Raw genomic sequence first — 18,413 nt, 5'->3', positions numbered from 1 at the left:
GATCAAGTTTTCGAATATGTATGGATGGGTGTGTGTGTGTGTGTGTGTATATATATATATATATATATGTAATGTGTGTTTATATGTATTTGTGTACAAGTAAATTATGACTGAATATACCCGTCCATGCTCTGTGGCCTACTAGCCACAGATTATGGTGAAGCACTGTAATTGATATCCCTAGGAAGTGGAGCCATACTCTGGTTAATAAGCCACATAGTATGGTGTAGCTGTAGCATATAAATATTGAATTCTGCAAAACCTGACTTTTTTTTTTTTAAGTTTTGTTAATCCAATGTTGATTTATTTATAATTATTACTATTATGTACAAACTTTTTTCTTCAACTTGTTTTCAGTATACTTATACAATGTTTTAAAACTGTGACATCGTTTTTTTGTTTTTAAATATCATAGTTTCTTTGTAAAAAGGGTAGGCAAAATAAGCTTTGGCTTCAGCCTACACCTTTTCGGTACCACTATAATTAGTGGACTAGATTGTAAATTATGTATTTTCTTTTAAATGAACCGAAACAAAGTACTACTACTACTACTAGTTTAGTGAGTGTGTTAAAAATATTGCTCGTTCATCAGGGTAGCTGTACACAAGTACAGATGGTTTGGTTTTTGCTCAGAGAAGGCAATAGCCCTACTGTTGACATTTACTTTGAAATTTTCAGATCTAGGACAGTGGTTTCCAAAGTGGGGCCCATTTCACTCCCTATAAATTAGCACAATGACACAGCGTTTACTACACTGTCAACAGCAGAGGTAATTATATAATCTAGTATCAAGCCATATATCTAACAAAATCAATTTTATCAGATGGGGTGTCTTGAGAGAAAATCTTATCAAAGAGGTTTTTGGCTATCTCTTCGGGGCTCTTTGATGTAAAATGACTTGGGAAGTGCTGGTCTAGGACGTTGTAGCCAGTATTTGTGAACATTAACAACAGCTGCCCCAAGCCAGAGGATAACATGAGCCAAGATACAAAAAAAAAAAAAAAAAAAAAAAAAAAAAAAAGAGACAGATCTGTAACTGCTTACAATAAAATGCATCAATGACAATATTCTTGTCTGTTAAAATCATATTAAACACCATCACACTCAACATTTCCAAATTTTTAACCTCTTTGTGTACATAGTTGTACATCAATAGGGCTATGACATCATCAGCAATGGAGTAGCAGGGAACTATTTTAATTTATTTTTTCTTTTATTTTTGTTTTATTGGAGTTAAGGTGAAGGTCATTGCTAAATGAGCTGTATCAGGGCATAAAAATAGCACAAGTGAGTGCTGAAATTCCTCTCTTAAGCAAGTGGCTGTTAAGCAAACCCGCTGACCTTCCTAATGTGTTCAAGATAGCAATAGTTCTAAAAATCGATCCTTTCTTTAGCTCTCTTCGTAACAGCCAGTCAAAATCAGTAGACTTATGGTGTACTTAACAATGGCTAAAAAGAAAACTAAGAGGCCAGCATTGATTTACAAAGCCAGTTTGAAATGTTCTTTTGTTTCAAATGGTGCTTCATAGCACTCGGAGTTCACCCTGAGTGCCCTCAGTGATAGTCTTTGAAGTGGTTGGAGCTGTGTGCTGAAGCGCAGTATGTGCTTATATCCGGAGCTTTTGTTAGTCACTTCATATGTACTGAGTCCTGTGCCATCATTATTCAATGATTCACACTGTGCAGCCAACACACTCACTCTTATCTGTTAAGAGGCTGCAGAGACACAGTCAGACAGCTCTGGGTGGGTGGGGGACCAAAAGAGAGAGAGAGATAGAGAGAGAAAGAGGGAGAGATAAAGCCAAACTCCTCTTATGGGGAACCACTTTCCTCTCTCCCTCAAAACATGAACCCAGAGAGCATCCCAACTTCAAGAGCTTTAGATCCTGAATATTCACGCTGATGGCATTTTACCATGTGTGGGCGGTGAGGGTGGGGATAGAAGGGAGAGAGTGTGTGAAGTATTGATCATTGTTGCTCTGCTGTCCTTGTTTGCCCTGTCTCACAGTGCCCGCTAACTCTCAGAAAATAGAGAGATAAAAACACAGAAACAGGGTTGACATTGTAAAATACACTCGGTTCACAACAATGAGCCAGCTGCCATTAGGAATGAGTTAGAGAAATATGTGTAAAAAGAGCAAAATGAACAGTTGTCATTGTTCTTGCAGCAGAAGGCCATGTGAATACTAATGATAGTCTACGAATCTGTCAGTTGTAGTGGCAGCCGTAACTTGCTTAACCCTACTTAGAATAATATTATATTACGGCAGGAATGTTATGCCATGAAATTTGGCTGGCCTGTAACAATATTTATATTTCCATCTCCTAACCTTTTACTTTAGCTAATAATGGTTTGCACAAAGTACTTAAAGGAAAAAAATGCAGCCTGACGTTTACCATTAATATTTTAAATAGCGGAAACTATCTTGGCGTAACATCATTGTTTCTGCGTTTGTCTAGTTATCTGTGGGTTTAATACAAATATACCACCAAACAACAAAATTGTCCCAGAGATGCAAGTTTCTTTGTAAATCACTGGTTATTTATCTCCACCAGGCAGCAGCCTGGAGGGGACATTTGGCTGTGTGTATCCGACCTTGTATGTATCTGTCTACAGCTAATGGGCCTGTCAGCCTAATATTTTTGTGCACAGTTATGACTGTATGAACAAGACTGTCTCGTGGTTGTGGCAATTCAAAACTTTTGAAAAACCTGTTTTATACAGTAAGTGCTAACTCCTCAGCCAAGCACTGGAGAAAGGGAGATACACAGGCAATGCCTCCCTATTTTCCATTCTACTGTTTGACAGAGAAAAGGGTTTAGGTATTGGGTTTAGGAGTTGTTCTTTGCACATCAAGGTAAGACAATACACGTGGTGGAAATCTGAACTCTACTGAGTGCACCCTTCTAGTTTAATAATGTTAAAGTTTTGTAGAGTGAAGTTTTTTTCCTTTAAGATGTCATGCAAAGGAGAAGTTTTGATATATTGTCCTAGACATCTGGTTTGGTTGCATACTTTCCCTCCTGTTATGATATTCTATCTCTCAGTTCCCACCAGATTCATATTGTTATTGTTCATATTGTACTGCAGAGGAGCAGTATTGAGGACAATATATTAATATCAATTCAGGTCTTTCTTCTCTTTTTCTTTCTCCCTCTCCCTCTGTCGGCCTCCCTGGCCCTCACCTCTCTAGCAGCTCTTTAACGCCTTATGCCTGTACTCCATCATTGTCAATTAGGGTCCAAACATTAACTGGGATGATTTTTGGCTTTAGGGTATTTGACTTGATGCAAGCTTTCAGTAAAACATTATGCTACTGTACTAGCTTATGGGCAACCAAAACCCAAGTAGTCCCATATTTACATATCAAACCCAGCTATTTCATAATCAGCACTGCTCCTTTCTCAGAAATAAGACCATAGGCATTCATTCTCGCCCACGCAAAATCTACATGTGTGGAAAATGCAGTTGGCCAAATTGAAGTAGCATCGCCTATCCCAGATGAGCCCCACAGATAAGTTGTGTGTATGTCTTATGGAAACAGAGAGAGGGAACAGAGATGAGGGGGATGCTCCATGAAAGCAGATCTGTGAGAACAACATAACACTTCCGTATGTGCACAGTCACTGACGTTATTCTAATCAACACCAACCAACCCATAGCAGCTCCCACTTACTGGGCTGTGGAAAAGAAACAGGTCAGTAACTGAGCAGCCGGCCGGTTGGTGCATTTTTGTGTGTGTTTGTGTGTATGTGTCACATATCGGTGTGTTGCCAGGTCACTGAACTCTGTGTGTGTGTATATGTCCATGTGTATGATATTTTTACACTGTATTTATTCATGCCAGAAGGAGGAGTTTGGGGAGATCTCTTGGCATCCATGCGTGAAGGCTGACGTATCGGGGCCATGCTCCACTCTCTGTTCTGCTCCCTTCTGTCTGTTCTTGGAAACATGGTTGCCTCGCAATGCCCCACCAGGCCCCTGAGACAACGCCCAGCATATTTCGGTCCCAGTGACGTGTGTGTGTGTGTGTGTGTGTGTGTGTGTGTGTGCCTGCCTGTCTGTATCTGCTTTTCTGCACGTCCTTCTGCACTTCACTTTCTGACTCAAAGCTGTGACTCAATTAATGCTGAACTCAAAAAAAGGTCTGTCCAAAATGTCTCTTTTGAGTGACACTATTGAGTGTTGTGTCTTTGCTCAATAATATATTGATGTGGGGCAGAGACACAATAGCGCATAATACATGCACAAGAAACTTTGTTTGTTAGTTATTCAAAATTCAACTGTTGCAAAATTCAGTAAATTCAGATGACAGAGGATTTTTTGTGACAAACTGCAAAACAATTTGTCAAGAGGAGAATTAAAATTCTGACAGCATTATGCCTTAGTCACCCAGTTCCTCTTCTTTCTCTCTCCACCAGAGACAGGTCTCAGCCTCATAGGAACTTGTTTACCTCTCTCTTTCGCTCACACAACCCCAATTTATTGAGGTGCTGAAACTGCTCTGTCTCTCTCTCTCTTGCTCTCTCTCCCACTGTCCCTCTGCTGTCCAGATGGAGGATGTAATAGCACGCATGCAGGATGAGAAAAATGGCATCCCTATCCGCACGGTGAAAAGTTTTCTATCCAAGATCCCCAGTGTTTTTTCAGGTAAGGCTCTTACCACCTCTCCTCTCCTCTCAAGTGCTGTCTGCCTCCACTTGGCTCCCGCCCACTAAGTGCCCGACCAGTACTTTGTTCTTGCCAAACAAAACACTGAATGTATTTGGAGAGTTGTCCGTTTCACATTTCACACCAGTGATGCCAGAATGTCAAGAGGATCATATTGGATTTTTCAGCCATCCAACTAGCTGGATAACTTCCAGTGACATTCTAGAAATGAAGAGTTGAATTGAATGCATGCAACACTAAGATGAGTGAGGCCTTTTGCTTTAGTTTTTACTGCACATGAAGAAAAAAAACACCTATACTACAAAATTAGCTTTTTATTTAACATGCTTCAGATGAATTTCACTCATCACATAGTCCTACAATAGGTAACATGCAACTTTGAATTCACATATCAATTTCCTCTCAGGTACATTAGGCAGTGTGCTCTACAGCAACAGCTATTTAATGTGATCAGTAATCCAAATCCAGGATTTTTAGAAGCCTATCATACCCAGTAGCCCTTTTAAGCCATTGACTGCAGGTTTTCACTGCACGTCATTGCACTACAGGTGCTTCCTCATGTGAAATTTGCAGTGCTTCTTTTTTGAGAAAGATAACTAGCCTATGTGTGATTTCACCTTGGAACCAACAGTGCCAGACCACCACTGGACAGATGAGCCAACTGTGACCAGCTCTGCAAACAAGGCCACACAGTTGGATTGTACATATTTCTATGAATCAACAAAAAATAACCCCAATATGAAAACTTTCAATGTCTGAAAGGGGGGATTATTGATCAAGAATAGGTTCCACATCCTGAACCTGAACAATCCTTTAGAGAAATCATTTTCTGCAGCCAGGGTTGGGAAGGTTACTTAAAAGTCTGTTTGATTATGGTTATTATGTAAATTGTTATCCCAGGGATTACTCAAATTCTATTTATTTGGATTATTGTCAAGTACCCTCAGTTTACCTTGCCATATTTAAAGTACTCAGACACCAGTAAAAATAAATATCATATTTTTCTTAAAATAAGTGGAAAAAAAATCTGCCAGACAACCTGCTAGATAATCCCACTCTTTCCACTGCTTCCAGTGCCGTTTTTGTATAAAATCAACCCACTAGTATAAAGAAAATAGCTCTTGATTTAAGAAAACAAGTGGGATTATTTTGTCCCACTGGTGGACTTTTTCCACTTTTTTAAAGACTGAAGATCAGACTGAATAGCTTGCTTAGATGAATTTGTGCTCTATATAAATGCCCTTAAATAATTATTTTGCACATAACAGAATGCAGTGTTACATTTGTTTGCATTTTTAATTTGTAATCCTATTACAAACATTCTGTCGGTAACCACCCCAGCCTGCATCATGTCAAACCATGTTATGTCATCGATAACCTCTTCACCGTGATTTATAATTATCTGGGGATGAATGCAGATGGAATACTCCCAGTAGTCTGTTCCCACATGATCTCACATGTTTTTTGGGAGGACAGCTGGCGTTGCATTAAATGGCCAAGAGTGTGTTGAATGTGTCAAGATCCTTTCTGTCGCCAGTGCTGGCTATGTGGTGTGTCAGTGAAGTGCCAACAGGCCCCGTATGTGTATTGCATCTCTGCTGATGTCATGTGAGATGTGATGTACACGTGGTTCCTGACACAGAAACTGGAGTACTATTCCTTTCCTCCAGGGAATGAAAATAGACATCTCCCAAAGAGCTGGATATGTGTGTGTGTGTGTGTGTGTGTGTGTGTGTGTGTGTGTGTGTGCTTCCTTTCCTGTTTCCTATGCTCCTTCCTATGCATGTGTGTGCGAGAGTGCTTGCTTTTTTGCATTGTGTGTATTGCAGTGCATGAGGTGGGTGTCTTCATGTGCCTGCCTCACTGTTAGAGCTGCGGGGCCACAAGAAACAGAGCCGAGAAACAACTGAGCCGTTCTGTGAAATTCAAGGACGGAGAGGTTTTCTATTTATGCGCATTGAGTCATACAGATGCCATTATGCATGCATGTATTGCTCACTTTGGCACATTCTGTATACATCCTGCAATGTCACATATTGTTCTTTATCATATTGTCATGTAGCCCCACATTGTGTTATAAATTGCGTATGACCTTCTTTCTACGTAACGTTTACCATAGTGCTGCAATTCTTAGCTGTGCTTCTTTATACGCTGCATACTTATTTAAATTCTGTGCTTCCTTGATATGTCCTGTAACTGTTTGCTGCTGCAGTGGCCCAGTTTTCCGCCACAAAGTTTCATCTTATCTTATTATTTAATTCACTGCATTGGATCACACTGGAACACACACATACACAGACGCCCAAATATGTGCATCCCAATGTATAAGAATGATATTAATCAATTCGGAGAACAGCCTTGTTAAGGGATTACCTTACACATTTCATTTAAGCTTTCTCCTAGAAATTGGGTCATGGCTGATAGTGTGAACATGGGGTTCTATTAATGACGTTAATCCATGGTAAATCTCATCTCGTTAAGCAGCGGAAGTAACTCCCTCGGATTCTTAACATGTCTGTGTTTCCCTATATTAATATGCAAAGTTGGCACGTAGTAGTTGAAGCGAGTTTTGTTTTGGGTGGGTGGTTTGGGAGATTGTCAGAGGGGTCGAGAGAGATTGACGGTCACAGGGAGAGACAGAAAGCAAAGTAAAGACAGAGACAAAACAGACACACACAGAGAGAGAGTGATGGACAGCCACAGAGAGTGCCTGTCTCACTGCATGAATTCTCTTGTGTCTCCTTTTCACACCTCTTTTCTGTCCTCTGTGGCTCTTGCCTCCTCAACACACCCTCACCTGTCAGCATGACAGACAGTAATAATAGCTTGGAAGGTATATATAGCCAGAGTGCCAAAGTCACGTGTTGTGGCGGGGTGTGAAAATGCCTACAGGGCAGAGGTTGCTATTATGTCTTTTGGAGATGTGAAAATTATTCATTCTCATTCTCAGACGGAGAAGATGAATTGAAGAGTTTCATTCCCCCCAAAATATGAAACCATTTAAAAAGATTGATGTCCACGATTGATGTACGAAATGACTACTGGCACCTACTGGCATGAAAGTAAAACGCGTTACAAGTTACTGTCAACCTCAGGAACCATCTCAAGACTCATGCTTATAAGCCCAATTTTTTGAGGACAGAATGTTTTTTTAAAATACAGAGACAGCCTTCTCTTCTCTTCTCTTCTCTTCTCTTCTCTTCTCTTCTCTTCTCTTCTCTTCTCTTCTGTTTAACCTTTATTCTGTCCATTTGTATTTTCATGGCTGGGTTGGCTCCACTTTGATTGACTCAGCACAGTTAGCATTTGTGTTTCAATTACAACAATAACCCACTTGAAGGTGTGTCACACTAAAGACGAAGCCCCGCCATTCACTTGTGGGCATGTTGACTAATTTTTCCTCCTTTCTTTAACAGAGCGCCACACGAGTGTTTCATTTTCAAAAAATCAAGACCAACTCAAAATGGCTGTGTCACATGAACAACATTAGTGTTTTTTACTTGGTTAAATGATCAATCATGGTACAACTTTGACGAGTGCCGCTACAGGGACTTCCTGTTTGTAAGCAGCTGTTTCAAAGCTGTTCAAATTCTCTCTGACCAATGAATGATGACGAAGCCCTCTGATGTCGCCGCAGCTCCCTCCTGCAGTTGGACCTGTGTGATGTCTTCTTCGAGGAAACCGTTAGAATCAAATAATCACAACACACACACTGCCAAGTCTATGCTCCTGTATGACTGCGCCAGACAAATTGTGTTGTTACACAATGGGTGCTTCAGTATGCCACCGTACCTCTCTGGTCATTTGTATTAACGGGGTACAGCTGAGGAGAGGTGGTTTGGAGGGGGTGTCAGAAAAGAATATTTGGTGCTGGATGGCCTATTACCCACCCACATGGTGCTAGATGAGAGGAATTTGCATGCACTGCAATGATGAGGGAAGATTTGCAGGGTTGGGGGTGTCATTGTATTCCCCTTCATTTGCATCTCTGAAAAAAAGGTGTTTCTGCACACTGTGAATTTCTTAGCTACATGCCACTGACGCATATTTATATGTGCTCTCTCTCTCATTACAGGTTCTGATATTGTACAGTGGATGATCAAGAATCTAAACATTGAAGATCAAGGTAATGCTCCACTGAAAGTGAGCTGATGAGTGAGCTGCTACACACTCTGAAGTTGATGTAAAGAGTACGCCACAGGACTGCTTTATTACAATTGTTCATTTAGTTGCAAGCTCAGTTTCAAAGGGCCAAGAACAGAGAAGAAAAAATGCTCATCACACATCATTACATTCCCTGAATTCATATTTTTCACATTTCCATTAGTCTGTATGAAAAGGAGTCAGGTATACTGTTGGAGTATTTAATGTTAGCTGATGTTGAAGTCTCCAATTCTGAATTTTCCTTTGATCTGTCCTTTAGCGGTAATACAGTAGCAAGTGCAAGTTATTTGTTTGCAAAGTGTGTAAGTAGCACTAGATGAATTGCAATACAAATCTGTTTCAGCTGTCTTGACTCACAGGTTGACACATCATTTCTTGTGACCCCCCCTCCACTGAGCCTAGAATAACATTTAAATTTATCCAGCAATTGCTGTCAACAGTGCAACATTAAAAATGTGTTGCATGCAGTGCAGACAAGCAGGATTAATGCAACATCTCACAGAGTATGCAGTGTAGTCCATTCATTTGACATTAAGTCACCATACCGCAGAGGCACTTTGACTCGCGTTTAAGTATTTATACACTCCCCTAGTATACAGTAAGTGCACATGACTGGCATCATCATTCATGTATTAAATATTTGTGAAAGGAGAAAGTAGCTAAAGACATGAAGTGGCAACGAACCATGAGCTTGGCAAAAATAGAAGAGTAGGTGGTTCTAAAGTCTGTGACGATATTATTGGACGTTTTAACTACACCTACTCATACAGCATGAAGTAACCACCAAAAAATGCACTGTTTTTCTTGGAACTAAAACTAATTTCATTTTGAAAACATTGTGCCTGTGTGTTTGTGTGAGTGGGCATTCATGTGTGGAGCTCTATGTTCCAGTGTTTGTCTGTACAGCGGGGTCAGTTCACACACAAGAGTGACACACTCCATTGTTCACTCAGTGGACTCAGCAATTCTTTTGTGTGTTCATGGGATTGTAGGCACGTGCATGTGTGTTTTTTTTTCTCTTTCATGTGCATGTGTGTATTTGGGTTTGTATGTACATACTACTATGCATAAGTGTGTGTTTTTACATGCAGGGTGGTGAGGTGGAGGGGGGCTGCTTTTGTGCATGTGTTTTTCTAAAATTTCCCAATATCACGCTAATACTGACTAATATAAGAAGCTATACCTCCCTTTTTTGTCCTTCAAAATGAGGAAACGCTGTAATTTTATTACAGTGGAGGGTCTGATCCAAACACTTGTGAATGAGCAGATGTTTGCCGCTTTGTCCTAATATAAATTTTGTCCGCACTCAGCTGCCTTGCAGCGGTTAACAAAATCGCAGTGGTGAACAAAATCAAGTGGTGCCACAGAACAACTCCTGGAGGGGCCGACAAACCCAGGAAACTGAAATGCAATTAATTTGGCTCACAACATGATAGTGTCGTGTTTATTATGTAAAGGCAGATGAGTTTATATTAAAGTGGACTGGGATTTTTGAGCTAATTTCTTTTTTTGTTAAATGAATACCATAGATAACATATGGACACACTCCAGACGAAATCATATCATCCTATTTCAAAGTTGCTGTACCCCTCAATCCTATTTTCATCCAATATTGCATTTGATTAGCCTAGAAAAGTGCTTGCCCTCCAAAGTTCTTTTCAAAGTTTGAGCTGCTGTTTGTGGAATAGCTGTCTTCTGGGAGATTTTAGGAGAGGGTTTTGCACAAGTAACCCTTTACTGCAATTCTTTATTATAGTTCAAATCATTACAGATCATCATCAAACATCCACATTCAGTGGAAGACAGTATCATCAAAGCATTTTTATCATTATTTAAAAAAAAAAAAAATGCAACACAGTCCAATGAAATGTCTAATCTGGGAGTTGAAGGATTGGCTTGAATTAACTCAGGACTAAGTTTGACCTTCTTATTTTTAACATATATTATTTTGCCAATCAAACCAGAAAGCTGCTTCAAACACCGAAATGACTGATCTGGATGAGGAGCCTCAGGTCGACATGATAGATAAACAGAAGGAATCATATACTGAAGCTGGCATTAATAATCCCTAAGTTATACATACTGTCCAGATATGGTATAGTCAGCATCACAAATAAGAAGGATTCTGTTCATTCTTGCATGGAGAAATGCAGGCTGCTCCAAATTATGACCTAAAATATGAATTTCATATGCATTTTCAAATCACATGTGAAAAATGCTTTAGTTTTCTGAAAAATAGCAGGGCTTTAATGACCTCTGGACTGATTTGATATCCACAGATACTGTCCAGTATGAGATTTAAATATAGACAGCCTGGACGGCCTGTCGTGTTTATGTATCAAAGGCATTCATGGATCAACTTTGCTAAATTGGCATTTCATTAAATCCTCATGGTTCTGAATCCTGAATATGTGTCAGCTCCAGGTTCACTGCTCTGCAGCTGACCCTGACCTCCGACCTTTGACCTCACTGGCGAGCAGGGCATGTGACATAATTTCCAGAGGAATTTCTGAAATGAATACATTTGATCACATTCTTACGTCAGGTTTACTTTTCCTTGCCCCAGATATATTCTGACATTAGAGGATTGTGAGACTCTATTGCTATTTGTTTATTTAAAAAATGGGGTTTTAACACTTTTACTGCAAATTATTCCTTAATCTGTAGTCCTTAAATTAACTGAAGCTGCTGATAATCTACTAATGACTACTTGGCATAAATATCATAATTTATTGAGTATTTGCTGATGCTTGGCAGACAGACTGTTGAAACAGTCTTTGTCCACAGTCAGCTGATGAACTGCTGAATATATTCTGATGTATTGTTCAGAGTTAACGGCGGACTACCATAATAAAGTGATACCATATTTCTACATTCTCATACATTTCTGCCTGGCAGTGGTCCACGTTGTTGGGATTTTGGCACAGAAAGGGTGATCTTGTACGATGAAGTCATGGGGTATTTTCCCCACGGACTCCGAGGCCTGCCTCTCTTGGCAGCTTAACTAATTCCAATCCAAGGTGTTGTCCGCTATAAAGCTTATGGCACTTATGCCTGCAATATGTGAAATGGAAGCCAGATGCTCCCTTGCTGTTAAACTCGTGGTGGTTGCAAAACAAGAGCAAAACAGTCTTGGACAGTCTTTGATATAAATTACATGTAGAATCCTCCACCACATTGGGATGATTGTACCTCTTTGTTGTCTTTTTCATGTCATGCTATACACTTTTTGGAACCATTTATTGGGTGACATTCCTTAGTAGAAAATACATATAGATTGATTTTAAAATGCAAAATTAAGGTTTTCTGGTGTTGGCAGTTCAGAAAAATTGTTGCATCAGTGAATGTGTGTGGGGTTGAAATTCAGCATCCATCCAGATTAAAAGGTCATTGCAAACACCCTCAGCTTCACTTCAACATTAGGAAAGGGCATAAGCAAACCATCACAGGTGACATATGCACTCCACACAGGGAGAGCCCGGTGCTCAAAGCGGAACAGACAGCGAGACCTTCAGGGCTCCATAACTCCACTTTTTTTTTTTTTTTTTCCTTTTTTCCCCCAGACTTTACTGACTTACTTTAAGCCAATATTCAGTCATCACATCAGGAATAATAATCCAGAAAATGTAATTTGGAATGGATGATAAATTTTAAAGTACAAAGAGAGTAAAATTGAGTATGGATGAGTGAATTTGCTCATGTAAATGTCTTCTCAGTTTGAATTCTTCAGTATTCCATAGAGAGATTCAGATGAATGCTCACAGTCTATTCTGCTGTCCAGGTCAAGACCGCACCACCTTAATAATTTTACAAATTATAGTATATATTACAAACATATTGATATTTATTAGAAAGATGCATGATATTCACATGACAATGTATAAAAGAGAGAGACAAAGCACAGTGGAGAAGAGGAAAGGGCATGCATGTTTATGAGTAAACATGTATTAAATAACTTATGAGTCATAATTTATTAATGCATATAGACCCCACCCTGTGTATACAGACAGACACACACACACACACGCACACACACACAACACCCATGCACCCCCCCTCCCCCACACATCGCCCACCCACACAGACATACACCAGGATCCTGACCTCTCAGAGCCCTGCCACTTACCTCAGAGGAAATAGAAAAAGCCAATCTATATTTATCACACCTTCCATTCCATCTCACTAGACTTACTGTGTTTGTGCATGTGCACCTGTGTATGTGTGTGTGTATGCTCCAGTTACAACATGCTCACAATTTCAGTACATCTGCGTATTCAGACAGGGTCAACCATTTCTCCCCTCATATTAATTTGTTAGTTTATTAGGATTCCTGCAGTGCACACAAAACATGAAGCATCACATCACTTGGCAGTAACAGACGAGGACTCCATAAGACAACGTATGAATAAAACATTTCAGTTCAGGCAGACTGCAAATCAGCAGTAATAACAGAGAACAATCGATGCATTACAGTTAAACAAACATCGATATAATATATAATGTAGACTTAGACACCAAGAACAGATCACGGGTGAAGAATAACAAAAGGGAATAAAAAGATTTCAATCAATCACTCAGATGGGAGAGACGAGCTATTCCATTTTAATTGCTTTTTTTTAAAAAGTCGATTGTACTCTCTCCCTGAGTGACATGTGATGGCAGCCCATTCCATGTTTTCATTATCTGGATTTTAAGCAACTCTCTGCCAGAGAGGACTGAGAGTGCGCAGGTTCTCATTGCAACCAAAGACTCACAGAGCAGTTCCCCTGATCTGGCTAATAAAAATATCTTAGAATCAGAGAAATCATTTGTTCAAGTCTTTGGTTGGAATGAAAACAATTCGAACCGACAAAACACACCTTACAAAATGCAGACTGGTGGATTTTATTCAGCGTGCGCAGTACTTGTCCTTGTTGTTGGTCTTCAAACTGTGACTGTCCAGCTGCTACTTAACACGCAGGTCTAACCCACTCGTTGTGCAATCAAAGGGCATTAACATAAACCAACAAATGAGAAGTGTGCTGGTTAACAATATATCAAATCACCAAAAATTCCAACACATGGCTGAGTAATAAACTGTTAAACTAGCTTATTTTACTGGTAGCCCGAGGCGTAAACAGAGAGCTGGCAAAACCACTCACCACAATATCAACTGCACTGAATTTTTCCACACTTGGCAACAGTCTGGGCTCATGCGCAACACAATGACGTAATGGCCTTCCTTTTTTTGTTTTATAAGCAAACCTGAGCTGTGATATACTTGAGGAACCAGGATTGAGAACCACCGCTGTAAGGAATTCTGTGAAACAGTTGCAGAGTTATTTTAGATGTAACTATGGAAAATGAGCTTCCTGAGCTTCCCAGGTACAGTTGATTTATCATTAAATTTATCAAAGCCCTCTTGTGATTGCTTGGATTATTATTCTTTCTTGCTTCTCTGCCTAAGGGATCTGCATTTAAAAAACTCTAACAGGTACAGTCCTCAAACTTGGCAGGTTGGAAATCTCGTCCACTACTCTGGCAAGAAAACAAAAAACAGAACAAACAACACAAAACAAAAAACATCAGTTGACCACATGGTGGCGCTATGATAACAAAATTTGCATTTGGGCCAATCATTTACGAGCTGTAACTCTCAGAAACAAAATTATTTTTTATCTAGGTTCTGTGGGTTGAGAGAAATTGATCCACAAGGGCCAGGTCCGTTTGCATCTGGACAGATTTTCCATATGTGTATCATCATAAAAATGATTTTGAAATTTGTCAAAATCATTTTTTTTTCACTAACTCTTCTAGAAAATTTGGAGCAATCGGCACCAAATTTGGTGCATTGCATGTATGAACCAATCCAGAAAAAAGTGCTTGTTTGGATTTTTGATATTTCATAGGGTTTTACTGTAATTGGCCATCAAAGTTTTCTCAAGTACTGTGGGTGGGACTTTAATTTACAAAAAATGCCTTAAACTGTAAACACATGATGCTATCTTAATAAAATTTGGTACACATGTTCATGTATGTATTTTGAGGGACCATGCCAAATTTGGTGATAATCGGCCCGTAGGTGGCGTTACAGCAAGCTGATAACTTCAAAAGAAAATTGCAAACCGTTGTATTTCTAGCTCTGTACAGTACAAGTGCCATTGCAATTCCAAAATGTTCAGTGTGGCATGCTAGATAAGCATATGTAAGTTAACACTGATGCCACACACAGTTTAAAAGTCATGACTGACATGATGATAATGATGCATGATGACATAAATGCCAACAAAGACATTTATTGTTAACTGAGCTCTGTCCTTCAAATTGTTTTCATTAGTCTCCCTTTCTTGTTTTTCCACTTGGAATATGGTGCCCACGCACCATATTCAGGTGTGTGGGCCCTGCTAATTGCCATTTGCAGCTATATTCCTTAAATTTTATCCTTAAATTCAACACCAATCAATTTAATGTTTCCTTATTACATAGAGTGTTTATAAAGAGAGGAGATTAGTGGCCAATATCTTTGAAGGGAAACATAATCACTCTAATCCAAAAACTCAAAAAAGACACTATCAAACTACTGACTTATAACTCTTAGATTTTGCAATTCCCTGATGACACAACTCCGTTTTTGAACGATAAAGAAAAAAAACTTCTCTTTTCTTTATTGCTTCAGAGTCCACATGGGAGACAACAACACTCCAACTGTGAAATCTGTAGCTTACATAATATCACATTGCATACTAATATTAACTCACTGTCCAACAGTGCATTCGGTCATGCTTTGTGTACCAAATGTATGATTTCTGTGATATGAGCCTTACATTCATTAAACTGGATTATAAAAACAATTTGTTTTAATTTTCTGATTGCATCTGTTATTCCATGCATAATAATGTCATTGCAGATTTCCGTTTGCCCTGTGTTTTAGTTGTCGTCCATCATGGCGAAGGTTTATAGCTCTCTGAATTCCATGAACGAGTCCTTTCGACATGCTGGCTCTGTTTTATGCTTTCCCTCACACATAGCTAAAATATGGAACAGCTGGGCAATAATGTGTGGGAGAAAATCATTCTTCACACAAAACTGTTAAAATCAGAGGAGTGGTGGCAAGTGATTTATTTGACAAAAAGGGCAATAATGTCCTAAATCCCAAACTTTATGTACACGCATAGCATAAGTTATCTGTTATGGTTATATCCCTCTCTGGTCTTGCACAACTGTTAGATGAGTGTAAAACTTCGCACATCATTTCAAGTCTGTTTTAGAAACAAATGACCATAAATGTAGAAAAAAAAGTGACATAACCACAACAAAACAAAAAGAAAGGAAACTCACTCCCAGGGGCAAAGTTTTCTAGATCTCCATAGTCACAAACAGTCAGAAGTCAGAAAACATGGGTTTTCCCATGTGCTTCCATATAAAGAACAGAACAAGAGATGTTCTGCTAAATATCTTGGATGACATGCACCCATTGTTTATTTGAAGACACTGATAAAAAAAAAATTACATTATTTGCCTCTAATGTTGAGTCCTTCCCTTTCTTGTGCTGCAAGTGTTACATTCTTTGTGTTTGTTATTTCATACTTTAAAGGGGCAAAAACAAGGTGTGAGTTCTTGATTAATAACGATGATTGAACAGTTACTTGCTGAATTGCATTTCTTGGTTTCAAAGCTCACTTCCTGGGCTGTACTTTATTTTGGAATAAAAACTTTCCACCAACTGGAATATACAGACATTGCTATGAGTGAGCAACACGACATTTCAGCTACAGAGACTAATTATTTTTGTTTTCAACCCAAATAAGCAACGAATGAAGCAGTAGTTTTCAGGATAGTATGTAACAGTGAGATAAATCGCCTCCTCACCAGACATTTTTGTTGGACCTCTGCTTGGGTTAGCTAGCTTGCCTATTTCTTTTGTGAACATGTGACATTATTGTGTGAGTCGATAGGCCACTAGGGATTGGATGGATAATGTGGGGTGGCTTTCCAGGGGACTTTGAGTACGAGTACAGCATTTTTATCAATGTTGCCGCTGTTCCTGCTGTTGCCAGGAGAGGTCGATCAAGGTCATAATGCCACCTTGAGTTCAACAGGTCGCAGTTTTCAGATGTGTTTTATTTTTTATTGGGAAAATCAAGTCATTGTTGGTTTGATGATACGTACAAGCATGATTTCTTCACATAAAATTGTGTGTCTGGGTTGAAGGTTACCTGAGGGAACATGAGTATCACACAATCATAATGTGTTTGTTTGCTCTCCCAGTGGAGGCTCTTCACCTAGGGACCCTGATGGCTGCACATGGCTACTTCTTCCCCATCTCAGACCATGTCCTCACTCTCAAAGATGATGGCACTTTCTATAGGTTTCAGGTAAGAACGATGATGATGATAATAATGCCATGATAATGATGTGAATATAAAAAAAATGTTATGACATCAACATGACAGGAAAATCTTAGAATATTCAAAAGAAAGTTAAAAGATAACTCTAAAGCTATTATAATATATTAATGGTATTTCTGATGCATAAATCACATAACTTTACTTTGAATTGCTTTATTTTGCTGGCAAATGCACTGCATAAATTTGCACTCTAAAGAAGGCCATATTGTGCCACAATGTGTTTTTTAACCTTAATAACTCAGCTGCCAGCAATGTGAAGGCTTTTCATCATTTTTTTAAAAAACAGTGTGCCCTCATTTATTTTGAAATGTTGTCTTTATATAGAACAGACTTAATTTTTCACCATGTATGGACACAAACTTTGCTGAGTGCCTCTTCATTGCATGCAGGAATCAAAGCGGTGTTTGGATTTTAATTAATATATGGCAGTGTCTAATGGCCGCTGTGTCACAGGAAGCCTTAAAGTCCTATGTGAAAACGCATGTTATTCTCAATGTGAATAGTGGGATTGACAGCTTTAGCGATTTTCCACCTGGTGAGCTCCCCAAAGTGTGCTGCGCCGAACTAACTAAAGTAAATCAATGCCCAAAGCCATTTGTGTTAGTGCCAGTCATCACTCTGCTCTTAACATCTAATCTGTTCTCATCTGAAGTCAGTCCCCACAACGCTGCCCAAAGGGGGTTAAGATTCATGCTTGTGTCTGTGCAAGGCACTCTCCCAAAGCAATTTATGTGCTTTAGATTCTAGGCCTAGCCCATTATATGGCTAGATGTTTTATTGTGACAGCTGCAGTGCTATGACTTCATGGTCCCTCACATGATGGTGTGCACACTTTGATGTACCACATGCACATACTGTTGTAGTGTACTGTTAAGATGTAATGCTTTCTTTTCTTTTGTCACTTCATAATGCCCCCTCTCCCTCCAGACTCCATACTTTTGGCCATCAAACTGCTGGGAACCAGAAAACACAGACTATGGTGAGAGAGAAAATCCTAGTTGCTCTGTAGTAGTTGAATATTTACATGGTGCATTGTGTAGCTTATACGCAATGTTTTAGTAATGCAGACTGAATGTACAGTAGTATATTTGTCTAGTAAATATATTTATTACATATTGTACCCCAAAGCACAAATGAATAACAGCAATGGAGCAGTTACAGTGGCTGAGCAGTCCATAGTAACATGAATT

The 18,413-nt window shown here is 39.3% G+C and overlaps 1 protein-coding gene across 2 annotated transcripts in view; it reads left to right on the top strand.

Annotated features, from left to right (window-relative positions):
• rgs7a (regulator of G protein signaling 7a) overlaps positions 1-18,413 on the top strand; it is a 51,478-nt gene that overhangs the window by 23,737 nt on the left and 9,328 nt on the right. For both annotated transcript variants that reach the window (XM_030070829.1, XM_030070828.1), the window contains exons 3-6: positions 4,555-4,651; positions 8,748-8,798; positions 17,084-17,190; positions 18,151-18,202. In XM_030070829.1, the coding sequence (XP_029926689.1) occupies positions 4,555-4,651; positions 8,748-8,798; positions 17,084-17,190; positions 18,151-18,202 (307 nt within the window). The remainder of the gene's footprint in view (positions 1-4,554; positions 4,652-8,747; positions 8,799-17,083; positions 17,191-18,150; positions 18,203-18,413) is intronic.

Source organism: Myripristis murdjan, chromosome 15, assembly GCF_902150065.1.
Source record: "Myripristis murdjan chromosome 15, fMyrMur1.1, whole genome shotgun sequence".
Taxonomy (NCBI): domain Eukaryota; kingdom Metazoa; phylum Chordata; class Actinopteri; order Holocentriformes; family Holocentridae; genus Myripristis; species Myripristis murdjan.
Note: the sequence above shows the minus strand (reverse complement) of the source record. Positions and strands in the feature narration are given on the sequence as shown.